At 38.7% G+C, this 12,842-nt stretch overlaps 1 protein-coding gene across 1 annotated transcript; it reads right to left on the bottom strand.

Annotated features, from left to right (window-relative positions):
* Window positions 1-2,255: 2,255 nt before the first annotated feature.
* Window positions 2,256-12,613, bottom strand: LOC123660588 (Golgi-specific brefeldin A-resistance guanine nucleotide exchange factor 1-like). The gene is made up of 8 exons (XM_045595642.1): window positions 12,533-12,613; window positions 11,804-12,035; window positions 7,519-7,667; window positions 5,969-6,095; window positions 5,211-5,335; window positions 4,677-4,793; window positions 2,677-3,054; window positions 2,256-2,504 (listed from the first exon to the last, which is right to left on the bottom strand). Exons 1-8 carry the CDS (start codon window positions 12,611-12,613, stop codon window positions 2,331-2,333), a joined length of 1,383 nt encoding a protein of 460 aa, XP_045451598.1. The 3' UTR covers window positions 2,256-2,330.
* Between the last annotated feature and the right edge of the window lie 229 nt (window positions 12,614-12,842).

Below are 12,842 nucleotides of genomic sequence, written 5' to 3'. Positions count from 1 at the left end.
TACATTAGAGCTATAAATAGAGAACAGCAATGGACTTAGCGCAGAGTCTTGAGGTATTTCTCTAGAGACTGGGGATTTCGTGAAAAACTGACTAGAGCCGTATAATATATATATATATATATATATATATATATATATATATATATATATGTATATATCAAAGATTTGTTTTAATTTTACGATGCCCAAAATAAATGTCTTCATCTAAATTAATAATAAGTTTGTTATAATTTTTTCCATTTTATAATAATGTCTAAGGCCTTAATGATGTCATTTAAAAAAAAGTTATGTCATTATTGGCAAAGATATGCTCAACTAAGACCATATCATGAGGAATTATTTTAGGTAAGTCATTAACATGAATTATAAAAAATAGATGACCCAAAATGCTAACTGAGGTATCAGGTATTGCAAAATATAATAAATAATTAATTTGTTTAAAAGTTTTTCCCTCAGGACAGAGACTTGTGTTATTTAGATTGTTTTGATCAAGTATGATTTTATAAGATTTAAAGAATTAACTCTGATACTATAGTTTTCTAAATTACTTATGAGTAAACTGTGATCAACAACGTCGAACGCATTACTTAGATCATTGATAAGGCCCAAACAGAGATTTTGTTGTTCAATTATTCCATAACAGAATTGAGAAATTTGTAAGTGCCCATATTTATATTCTTATTTTTTCTAATACCCATTTGCTCTTCTACCAAAATATTTTTTTTTTTCTTTTAAATAACTATGTCGGCATTAGCGCTGTCTTACGCAATTAGAAAGGAATTATTAAACAACAGATGCAACGATCGCGCCACCTAGCACATCGTTCGATAGTCACCTACCCTCATTTATTATATTACTCGAATTGTTCTGACATGTATAAAACGAACGGTGTCACCTCGGCTAAGGCAGTCTTGGCTCTGGCTTGGCACGATACATTTGTTGTATCCTGCTAGTAGCTTAACCTAGACTCATTCGATAATTAATTTGTGCATACGAATTAATTGTTACATATTATGGCGGATAACTCGAGCGTGAAGGTGAGCGTTGATGCGCATCTCAAAGGAGATCTCCTTAAACCTACACCTGGGTCGCAAGTCCTAGGCACTGCTCTGAGTTACTCCCTATGCCACACGATAGATTGGATCGGATCGCATTACAATTTTGTTATAATCATTTTAAGTACTACCTACATAATATTGTAAAGAGTGCGAGTATAACCTACGCCCGCGCCCTGCAAATATAGAAAAGGACCTTCCAAAATAGTCGAAAGACTACAACTATATAAATTCTTAAAGTTCTCTCAAATATTTTTGATTTAGTGAAGATGAGAGCTATATGTCTGTAATTAGATATGTCAATATTGTTTTAAGCTCATGTCTTTAAACAATCGCATTATATACGAGGCACAATAATTTAGTTTACTTAACACAAATTCTACTGTTGAATCATTCCTAAAATTTCAGTAAAAGAAGAAAAATATGTAACATTATATCAGTTACAATGTTGCAACGTTGGAAAATACGCGAAGTTGGATTATAGAAGTACGGTAAGATAAAATAATATTTTTATTAATTTATATGGAAGCGAAGGTCACATAAACGACGCTACTCTAAAATAAAAAAAAAATAAAAAAATAAGCATGCATATCATATAAAACGAAATAGGCATCCCATAATCAAATATCATTATCATTCAAATAACTATAATAGTTTGATAAAAATGTTTAACTAATTGAAATAATTGTGAACTAATAAATACATAACGCCTCACACTCAACGCTCTCTCCTCACACACACAACACACAGTACTGCCAACAATACAAATGTTTATCGTGTGCGGTTAGTGGAGTCAAAACCCGGGACGAAACCCGCGACCGCCAGGACAACAGACTGAGCCAGTGCTGTCAGCGTTGCGTCAAAGTGTAGTCAAGACGCATTACTAAGTTATTAAAATTAAAAAGAAATTGTCTTACGTGACAAATACACTAGATAAGCGGTTATTAAAAATTATTTTCAGAACTGTACTTGAACATTATTTAACTGTTCAAGCGCTACATCCCTTCGAATAAAATCCCTTAATCATAATATGTCAATGAAAACGAAGACGACGGCTTTTAGGAGCTCTCCGAGATACTTTGTAATGTAATAGATGTCAACGACAATAACCGTGGCTTTTCTTGTTTTTCAAGACATCTCAGAGAGACTCGTGTACATACAATTAGACCAGAAACACTACTATTTCTTTTTTTTTTTAATTTTTAAATACAAAACACAACGTAAGGAGAAAAAATCTTACAGGAGGCCGTTGAGCATGAAGCGTTTATTTATTATTTAATGCCAATGGGGTTCTATCTCGTCTTGTGTATATAAAATCGACTCACTGTTGGTTCTTGGCCAGGCCCCGGCTCCAGCCGCTGCTAGTAACGACAGCAAAATGCTCCACTCCGCACCGCTGTGTACGTTCTGTGCTGACGTCTTCACCAGTTCGTATAGACCGCACGAGATCTGACGGGGAAATGAAACTTATTGGGTCATTTGCAAGAAATATGTTGTGTGGGTATTTTTTAAATTATAAAAAAAAAATATATATTTTTTTCGGCGGGCTCGCAGCGCATGAGGCGCGCCGTGTGAGGGGTCGGGGACGGCGTCAGATAACTAACAGAGAGTGTCCACTCACGACGTCCGCCTGCTGGTAGAACAGCCGGTAGGGCAGGCGGTAGAGCAGCGTGAGGTGCGCCAGCAGCGGCGGCGCGGCGGGCTCGCAGCGCATGAGGCGCGCCGTGTGAGGGGTCGGGGACGGCGTCAGATAACTAACAGAGAGTGTCCACTCACGACGTCCGCCTGCTGGTAGAACAGCCGGTAGGGCAGGCGGTAGAGCAGCGTGAGGTGCGCCAGCAGCGGCGGCGCGGCGGGCTCGCAGCGCATGAGGCGCGCCGCGCAGCGCAGCAGCGCCGTGAGCGCTCGGGTCAGCGCCCCCGCGCCCCGCCCGCCCGCCCAGCGCACCACGCGCGCCGTGTGCGGGCCCGCCTCCGGCCACACAGCCAGCGCACGGTCGCTACACGCGCACAACATATACCGCGGTTAGGGTCGTCCATTCATTACGTGAGGGTCGAAATAAGTGCGTGGGTGTCGGAAAAGATAACAGGAAATATCACAACGTCCGCCCTGGACGGGTGTGTATTTGCATTTTGGGCACATGTTTATATTTCGTTGCATGCGCGATTTTTAAACAACAATAAACAATCAAAGAATATCTTGCAACCCTAATGCTTGTCTAGAAATTTGTATAACGCTTAATTTTGAAAGATTTAAAAAGATCATACCAATATTGAAAAATAATTTTCTGAAAATTTCATTTTATTTTGCACAAAAAGTGACTTCTGAGTTTGGGGGAGACTAAAACCTCATCAAATATCACAGAGGGAGAGAGGGAAAGGAGGTTAAAATGTTGCTCAAAAACCTCGCGTGATTAATGGTCGACTCCTTAGCTAAAAGCCTGATTTGTTGAGATAAATATGTTTTATGAGTATACTTAACATACATACTCTTATGTATAACAGCTCATTGTTTTTATTTATAAAATAGAGTTTCCAAAATGGTTCGTTTAAGAACTGGTAGATCTGGTTGTTAGGTCCAAACAGTTACTCTTTAGTATCAAAAATCGAGAATACGTCGTCGACAGACTAAAATAAGACTAAATTAATAACGTCGAAAGACTAATAAATTGTTTTCTAATAGTGATAGATGGAGCTAGTTTATTTACCATTTTGATATTATATTTTGATCTATTTCTTATTTACTGAATTTTTTGTTCAATTACATTAAAATATAGCCTATGTCACTCCTGAATAGCGTAGCTTTCTGTTAGTGAAAGAATTTTCATGATCGGATCAGTATTTGCAAAGATTACCCCCTACATACAAACAAAGTTATAAACTTTACCTCTTTATAATATTAGTATAGATTAGAGATTAGATATATTAGAGATTTGAGATTAGGGATTAGGGATGTTTCTATAAATTGTGAAACGCGAAGAGTTGTGTCTTGTTGTTGTGTATTGCTGTTCTTTTTTTATTATATTTATGAATCAATAAATATGCACACTAATTTCTACCACTTTTGAAACTGTCATATTGTAATGATGACATTATGATGTGATCTGATGTAATTCTAGAACTTTATTTGATATTAACTGATTATTACTTATTTATTGTATTATCTGACATTATTGTAAGTATAAGCTTACAACGAGTTGTTAACTTTATTTCACTTTTTTTTTATTTTTGATGTAAAATATTAATATGCATTCTTTTGATTTATATATTGTCCTTTTTGATAAAGATTTAATTTACTTTATTTTTTACACTAAGTGCGACTGTGATTTTTGCATGTGGTGTTAGCCTATAAGTGGCTGTTGCATTTAAGTATGATGTTATTATTCCTCAATGCTAAATTATTTTAAATCAGTGTAAACAAGTGTTGGTTAACCAAATAAATAAATAAATTCTTATCTTTAAATTTTGTGTCTTCGTTTTAATCCAATATATAATTATGATTGTTGTTGTATGACCGGTGTTGCGTTTATATGCTACGATAATCGCTTACCATCGGGTGAGCTGTACGCATTTTTGCCGATATAGTTGTATAAAAAAAAAATGTTACATACCGGTTCTGTACGAGTGTTCGTCCAAGCAACTCTAAAAAGAATATTGTAATGTCCTCCAACTGTGGGTTGAGCTGAACGCTGTCCGAGTCTGGCGGTGCGCCCAGTGTGACCATAGCACGGACCAGCTCCTACACACAAACGGACGATAACTATGTGTTTCACACGGTTTTACTCACGTTTTCACTGTGCTTACCAAAATGTTGGTGCTAAATTTGGTCAAATACTCGTTCGTCCATAGTAATCTTACCGTTTTCATAGTGTCTGAAAACTGTGACCGGCTAGAAAGAAACGTACCATAGCCGAGCGATAGCAATAACCGTGCAATTATTGCTTTCGAATTAAAATTCAAAAGATAGTACGTTATTGCTTACTCTAGAAGCAATAATAGAATAAAAATATTAAAGTACTATCGCTACTTAGTTGTGTCAACTTAAATAAAAAAATTAGTTTTACAATTAGCGAACGATCAGCAATAGCTGTCTAACTTCGCAATTATTGTCTCTCTATTTACTTATTTATTTAAAATACAATATTAGAATAATTACCTGTAAACTCTCCAACTGTAAGAACTTTGTCTCAGTGACAAGTAAGCCCGGGAAGTTGCATTTAGCGACGCACTCGCTCGCCGCGTCTATTAGACTTTTTTCGTGAGGAGTAGGAGCCCGCATAGCTGGTGATTATTTTTTTTTTCAATTAATTTAAAAATTTGAAAATAAAATCCTCAGTCGGTAACATACAAACAGCAAAATTAAATTTGATTTTTTTTTCCTTTTTCAATAAAACAGTAAGAGTCAATGATGAAAAATTCATCAATGGACCCAATTAGAAGACTTTCAATCAATGATCAAATATCTAGATATTCTTCTAGATGAGATATAATAACAACAGAGTGATGATATTAGATTTCAAAGATGGTGGACGTGGTTGGTACCACTACTATCACCTAAAAAGTTTTCAATTAACTATTGTCCATGTTTCACGTTCTACTCTACAGATATACATAACATTTAACTGAGGTGGGGCACAGCAGGAATTTCCTGCACAAATATGGAGCAGCCCGACTGGGGTAGTAAGTACCTCGACCTTACAGAAGATCACAGCTAAATAATACTGTTTTCAAGCAGTATTGTGTTCCTGTTGGTGAGTAAGGTGACCAGAGCTCCTGGGGAGATTGGGGATTGGGTTGGCGACGCGCTTGCGATGCTTCTGATGTTGCAGGTGTCTATAAGCTACGGTAATCGCTTACCATCAGGTGAGCCGTACGTTTGTTTGCCGACCTAGTGATATAAAAAAAAAAACATACCACTTTCCCCAAGTGCGATGTAGGAGTATATACTGGAGAGCAGTCCACTGTCGCCGCCTCTTGCATCTTCTCGAATCAACGATACTTTGCCACCAGGGGCGAGGTAGTCCTCCGCTTCCACGAGACACTATCATCAAAACTTAATATAAATATGAATTCAAAATTTCTGATATTAAAAATAAAGTTTTTAATGTTTATTATTGTAAATTATAATAAATATGTTGAGAGTTGGCGCAACGGTCACAGAAATGGTTTGTTGCTGTTGCGCTGGCGGTTGCGGTCCCCGCACATGACAAACATTTGTATTGGCCATACAGATGTTTGCCGTGGTCTGGGTGTTTGAGCAGTCCTTGTGGGTCTCCCCACCGTGCCTCGGAGAGCACGTTTAGCCGTCGGTCCCGGTTGTTATCATGTATACCTGATAGCGATCGTTACTCATAGTCGGGAATATACCCACCAACCCGCATTGGAGCAGCGTGGTGGATTAAGCTCTGATCCTTCTCCTGCATGGCCTATCCCCAGCAGTGGAATATTACAGGCTGAAGCGTAATGTAAATTATTACAAACATTATAACACTATGATAGTCGTGATCATGCTTGAGAGTGGAACGAAAATCTTTATAAATTGATTACGAACTAATATTTGAGGTTCCGCTAAACTTTTACAAGCAAATTTTTTGTAGATTTCAATCAAAAAAAAATTCATGAATTCAATGCGCCGGATTATCAACTCTTCTGCTTAATATACAACTACTCATTATCTCAGTGCCCACTACTTAAATGCTATCAAGTTAAATTTGATAAACCAAAAGAAATTAAATTAAAACAATTTGACTCGTTTCAGCAAGTAAATGCGATTGGCTTGATCAACGAATGAGACTGTTAGAGCTTTTAACGTGGTAATAGCCAGCCGCAACAACCACTCAAGACACAAACGTACAGAGGGAGAAGTGGGGCAGGAAAGGCGAGAGGAGAGTGAGAGATCGGAAGAAAGAAAAGGGGATTATTGATGTGGGGTACAGTAGGAAACGTCCTGCTCAAAATCTGGAGCAGCCCAACTGGGGAAGTAAGTACCTCGACCTTACAGAAGATTACAGCTAAATAATACTACTTTCAAGTAGTGTTGTGTAGCTGTGGTGAGCAAGGTGGCCAGAGCTCCTTGGGAGGGTCGGGTGTAGGGTCGGCAACGCGCTTGCGATGCTTCTGAGTGCCTAGTGCGAGTTTTATTCACAGAAACATGACAGAAACGCGTTTATACGTGAAGATTATTTTGTATGGGAATTTAAACAGTGCAGCCTAGACGATAAAGAATAGTATACGATACAATCGATACAGAGCCATCTAGCGGCAAACGCGAGAACTAGGTTGAAATCCCGAATTTCCCATACAAAATGAAGTTAAAGTTTACGCCCGTTATTGCGAGACGGATTAAACAAAACTCGCACTAGTCACTCTGGTCTTGCAAGCATCTATAAGCTATAGTAATCGCTTACCATCAGGTGGGCCGTACGCTTGCTTGGCGACCGAGGTGTGTATAAACGGGCGCTCACCTGAGGCAGTAGGCGGCCGATATAAAGCGTGTTGAGGAGCTCGAGTATGTGTCGCCAGCTGTCGCGCACACAGTCGGCGTGCCGCGCCGCCACTGCGCACGCGCGGCGCAGTGCGCACTGGGCCTTACTTGACTGGCCCAGAGACACGCCTGTGGAGACCATTTAGATTTGGTTTTTAGACTTCGTTTTTTTGACCCTATTTATTGTTATGATTCTTCTTTTTTAATTTAATAAATAAATATTTTTAACACACGTTATAGCGTATAACTGTATATAAGCACACGTGTATCTTAAAACTAAGTATAAATTACATGAGTAAATTATTATACAAAAAAAAATTAATAGATAAAGCTTATTACTCGGTGCAGTATTACATAGTTGATAAAGATGTGTGGACTTAGTGACGCTGTATTTCATGCAACATGTTTCTAATTTTGTACTAAAACACAGTTTATATATTATTTTCAAAAGAGTAACTGCGGAGTTTCTTGCGGATTCTTCTCTGAAGAATCTACATTCCGAATCGGTGGTAGCTTCACTTTTACAAAAATAATAATTTATTTTTTATAAGTTTAAATTTGTAAAATGACGATTCGAAAGTGCTCTTAGAGCCTATTTGAATAAAGCTATTTTTGATTTTGATTTTGAATAAAGCAGTCTCACTGGTGCATTCGACGTGGTTTGATTGCCAACTCCAGTTATAACCTTATATGGCGACTCTACCAGAATCCGTCTATGCCGTGTGTCGTGTGTGTTTTAATATAATACAAAATAGAACTTTGTATTATTAAACTTTGGACTTTAGTTGTAATCACTTTTTATGCAAAAATTTTGATATTTTCTTCTGATAATGTGCCAATCCAAGGTTGAAAAATAAGATGTGTTCATCTCTCAAAATTCTGCTGGAGGTGCAATTTCCGCGAACAACGTGATCAATAAACCTTATCTATCGACAATAAGCGTCGTGCTGATGGCGATATGTACAATTTTATTTCTGGGTCTGCTATTATTTTATACAAACAATACAAAAATAGCCACTAATCCTGGATTCGAGCTCATATTTCAAGAGATATTTTTCGACGTTTCCCTGAACAGAGGTCGTGTTGACATGTACCAGTGCAGCATCCGAGGCAGTGACGCCAATAATACAAAATAATACCAGTACCAGAAGCCGGGGCAGGTCGCTAGTATTTTTATAATTTATTACTTGACACTGGCGCCTCAATTTCATCCATCAACATTCTAATCCATAAAGAGAATGAGCGGTCGTGGAGGCAAAATCAACGCTATCGGATATGTTTCATCATTAAAGCCTATACAGTCCACTGCTGCACATAGGCCTCCACAAGTTTACGCCAAAAATAACGTGAACTCATGTGTTTTGCCCATAGTCACCACGCTGGGCAGGCGGGTTGGTGACCGCAGGGCTGGCTTTGTCGCACCAAAGACGCTGCTGCCCGTCTTCGGCCTGTGTATTTCAAAGCCAGCAGTTGGATAGTTATCCCGCCACCGGTCGGCTTCTTAAGTTCCAAGGTGGTTGTGGAACCTTGTTATCTCTTAGTCGCCTCTTACGACACCCACGGGAAGAGAGGGGGTGGCTAAATTCTTTAGTGCCGTAGCCACACAGCACCTCGGATCCACCATCACCATCGCACCATCGGATATGTTTATCTTTGTCATATTGGACACGATTTCTTTAGTAAATATTACGATCAATATGATCTTGAACTTTAATTATTTTTCAATAACTTTATGGAATCAAGGTATTAAGATATATTTATCTGTAAACATGGGAAATAGTTCGTTAAATATACCAGCTCGATCTAAATCCATACATTTTATTCACACTAATATGATTAAAGAATGTGTAGTTAGTCCATCTGAAATTCAAAGTAGAATTTTTATCGCTAGTACATTTGTTAAGCCGACAGACCAACCTACTACATTCTATTAATTTAAAACTTAATTCAGTACCAGTGTATTCAAAGCACTATCGACTTCCTCATTCACAAAGGAAGAAGTCAAAAAACAAATAGATAATTTATTAAAAGAAGGCGTTATAGAGCCATGTAATTTTGAATGGAGTAGCCCTGTTCTTTTAGTACCCAAACGTTTAGCAATAGCTATCGAACTCAATAATTGTAATGTACTCGTAGATGACAAGTTTCCACTCCCAAATATTAACGAAAATTTAGAGTCATTATCGGGTGGGGACTTAAATTAATGATTTTAAAATATAGAATTAGAAGAAAATAGTAGGAAATATACCGCATTCTCTTCTGGTCAATATCAAATAACTAGACACACATCACGCATGATGACCATGGCAATGGCGGGATTTGCATATGATAAATGCTTTTATTACTTTGACAATCTAATAATAATGGGACGAAATTTAGAAGATCGTAATAAAAATTTAATTGAAGTCTGAAAGGATTCAGTACATTAATTTAAAATTAAATCCATCTAAATGCGATTTTCTTAAAAAGCAACTAGTTTATTTAGGGCATTTCGTGTCGAGGGAAGGTGTCCCGACCCTGAAAAAGTATTATTCAAAATTACCCAGTTCCACATAACTAATTATAGTTGATGAGACCAGAGGGTTTGTGGCTTTAACAAATTTTTGCCGGAAATTCATACCAAAATTTGCAAAAATTGCATATCTTTTAAAATCGTTGTGTCGTAAATATTCGCCACCAAATGTCCCGATTTTGTACAATTTTTTAATGTATTGTGTAAGTAGCAATAAATAAATAAATAAAACTGTGATCAACTAATTATCATTGCATTACATAATTACGATTAACTTGACAACATTTATTGGTATCATTGTTTGATAATAATAAATGATTAAAACGTGTCTTTAATAAAATAAAAGGATACGGGGAAATAATCTATTTTGACATTGTAAAATAGATTAAGCATATATCAAAGTAAGCTATTATAAGTTATAGTAAATATGACATATAATTGTTTAATATTATCTTATCTATTTAAATAAAAATGAATATTGCTAAGCGCATAACTCGGGAATGGCTCGACCAATTCAGTTAATTTACTCGTATTTTTTTGTATGTTCCTTTACGGAAGGTTTTAAAACTTAAAAATAAAAAAATAAAAAATTTCTTTACTATTAACTTGTGACAGATTGAAGTTTGCCCGGGCAACTATCTAATTATATATTACACTTAGGGACTCTACTCTACTTTTCGAGTTCTATTTAATTATGCGTATTACGCGGAGTATTTTTTTTTTGGCCACCTGCTTTGTATTATACCGCATAATTTTTTACTTTGTATACCGATTTTGAGCCATACACTGGTAAAGATTGTGTAGTATAAATAACAAAAAGATACTCCGTAATTATTTTTAACTGAGGTAAGGTACAAGTTGTTATTGTGTATACCTTAAAACTAAGTATAAATTATTTGAGTAAATTATTAACAAAGCGGTCGGCTATGCTTTAGATTAAGAACCATCGAATTATGGGGTTTTGGGGGGTGGAGGGCGGAGGTGGGAGAAGGAGCTACACTAGGTAACACTGCCATCATTCGGGAACCAATGGTTATGGAGATATCCATGGTTAAAGGTTTGAGATTGGAGGAAGAATTTAAGGCTATTATAATACCTTCGAGCTCCGCGTCTGACTCCACCTCCACCTCCAGTTATTTAGACAAAAACAATGAATTTATGCTTACAGTGCTTTGGAGCGAAACTCGATCGTGATCTCTCAGTCGTTAAGCATCAGTTGTATCTTTTGTTAAAAAAAAACGTGTGAAAACGTTAACTTAAAGTGTGAAATGTGAAAATAACACGTGAAAGCTTCGGAACGGAGCATGAGTAACGTAAGTTGTATCGTTTGTTGATCTTGGAGTCGAGATCGTTATTACGTACTCCTCTTCAAAAATAACTAGTGAAAATAACGTATGAAATGAGAAACGTATGAAAATAAGGTGTGAAATATGAAAATAACGTGCGAAATGTGAAAATAACGTGTGGAATGTGAAAATAACGTGTAAAATGTGAAAAAATGCTTTGTAATGTGAAAACAACGTGTGAAAGCTGCGGAATTCTTCTTTTAATCTCAAAACTTTAACCATGGATATCTTCATGACCATGGGGTTCCGAAGTGTAGCAGTGGTACCGGGGGTAGCGTCTCCCACCCCCTCCCCCCAAAATCCCAAAAAAGGCTCAGTCAATTTATTAATCAATATACAAAAAATAACTTTTTCGAATTTCAAAGTAATAAAAAGCAACAGCTAAATATAATCAGTCAGCGACTCACCAATAGCAATATAGGAGGTGTGCTGCGGCGCCAGCAGGCCGGTGAACTTGCAGAGCGTGAGCAGCAAGGTGTCCAGCGACAGCGTGTGCGCGGGCAGGCGCGCCAGCAGCGCCGCGCAGCGCTCCAGCCCGGCCAGGGCCGCCAGGGCGGCGCAGTCGCGCGTGTTGTTGCGCGACACGTCCTCGGCGGACGGCGGCGGGGCGCGCTCGAAAGACGCCGACAGCGCCGTCACCTACACGGTCACATCTCGATATACACCGTGTTATTATTGCGTCCTGGCGTTTAGCGCCATAGCGAAATACGCGCCACGGGTATGCGTCATATATGTTCGTATTTTTTATACATTTAGCTACGCCGGCAAACAAGTGTCATCTCATCTGGTGATAAGTGATTACTGTAGCTTATAGACGTCTGCAACACCAGCAGCATCGCAAGCGTATAGCCGACTCAACCCACAATTCCCCCCGGAGCTCTGGGCACCTTACTCGCCAACAGGAACACAACGCTGCTTAAAAGTATTATTTAGTTCTGATATTCTGTTGGGGTAGTACCCAGCCGGATCGCTCCATATATGGAGCAGGCGAGCGCGGCGGAGGGCTGCGGCCAGCGCGCGCCTCAGGTACGCGTCGTCAGCGGCTGTGTGACACTCACGGCGGGCGGGCAGGCGGCGGGCAGCAGGCGCGCGTGCAGCGCACGAGCGCGGCGCGGCGCGCGGCGGAAGGCGGCGGCCGGCGCGCGCCCGCGCCGCTGCAGCACGCGCCACAGGTACGCGTCGCGCAGCGGGCCCACGCGCTCCGCCGGCATCACCATCTCCTCGTTCCTGCGATACGTTCCCACTTACAGGACTGCACGCTCGACCGCAGCGTACGCATATATACTACGTTGAGTCATGGACAATACGAGCGAAACTTAGTAGTCTTTATCGTAACAGTTGCTCTTACTTTAAAATGTAAACGGTTAACATAAAATGAAAAAATTGCTTGCATATAAAGTACATATGTCAGAAGTGAAACTTTTTCGACAAACTAATTAAAAAAAA

Source organism: Melitaea cinxia, chromosome 15 (assembly GCF_905220565.1).
Source record: "Melitaea cinxia chromosome 15, ilMelCinx1.1, whole genome shotgun sequence".
Lineage (NCBI taxonomy): Eukaryota > Metazoa > Arthropoda > Insecta > Lepidoptera > Nymphalidae > Melitaea > Melitaea cinxia.
This window is presented reverse-complemented; position numbering and strand designations above follow the sequence as displayed.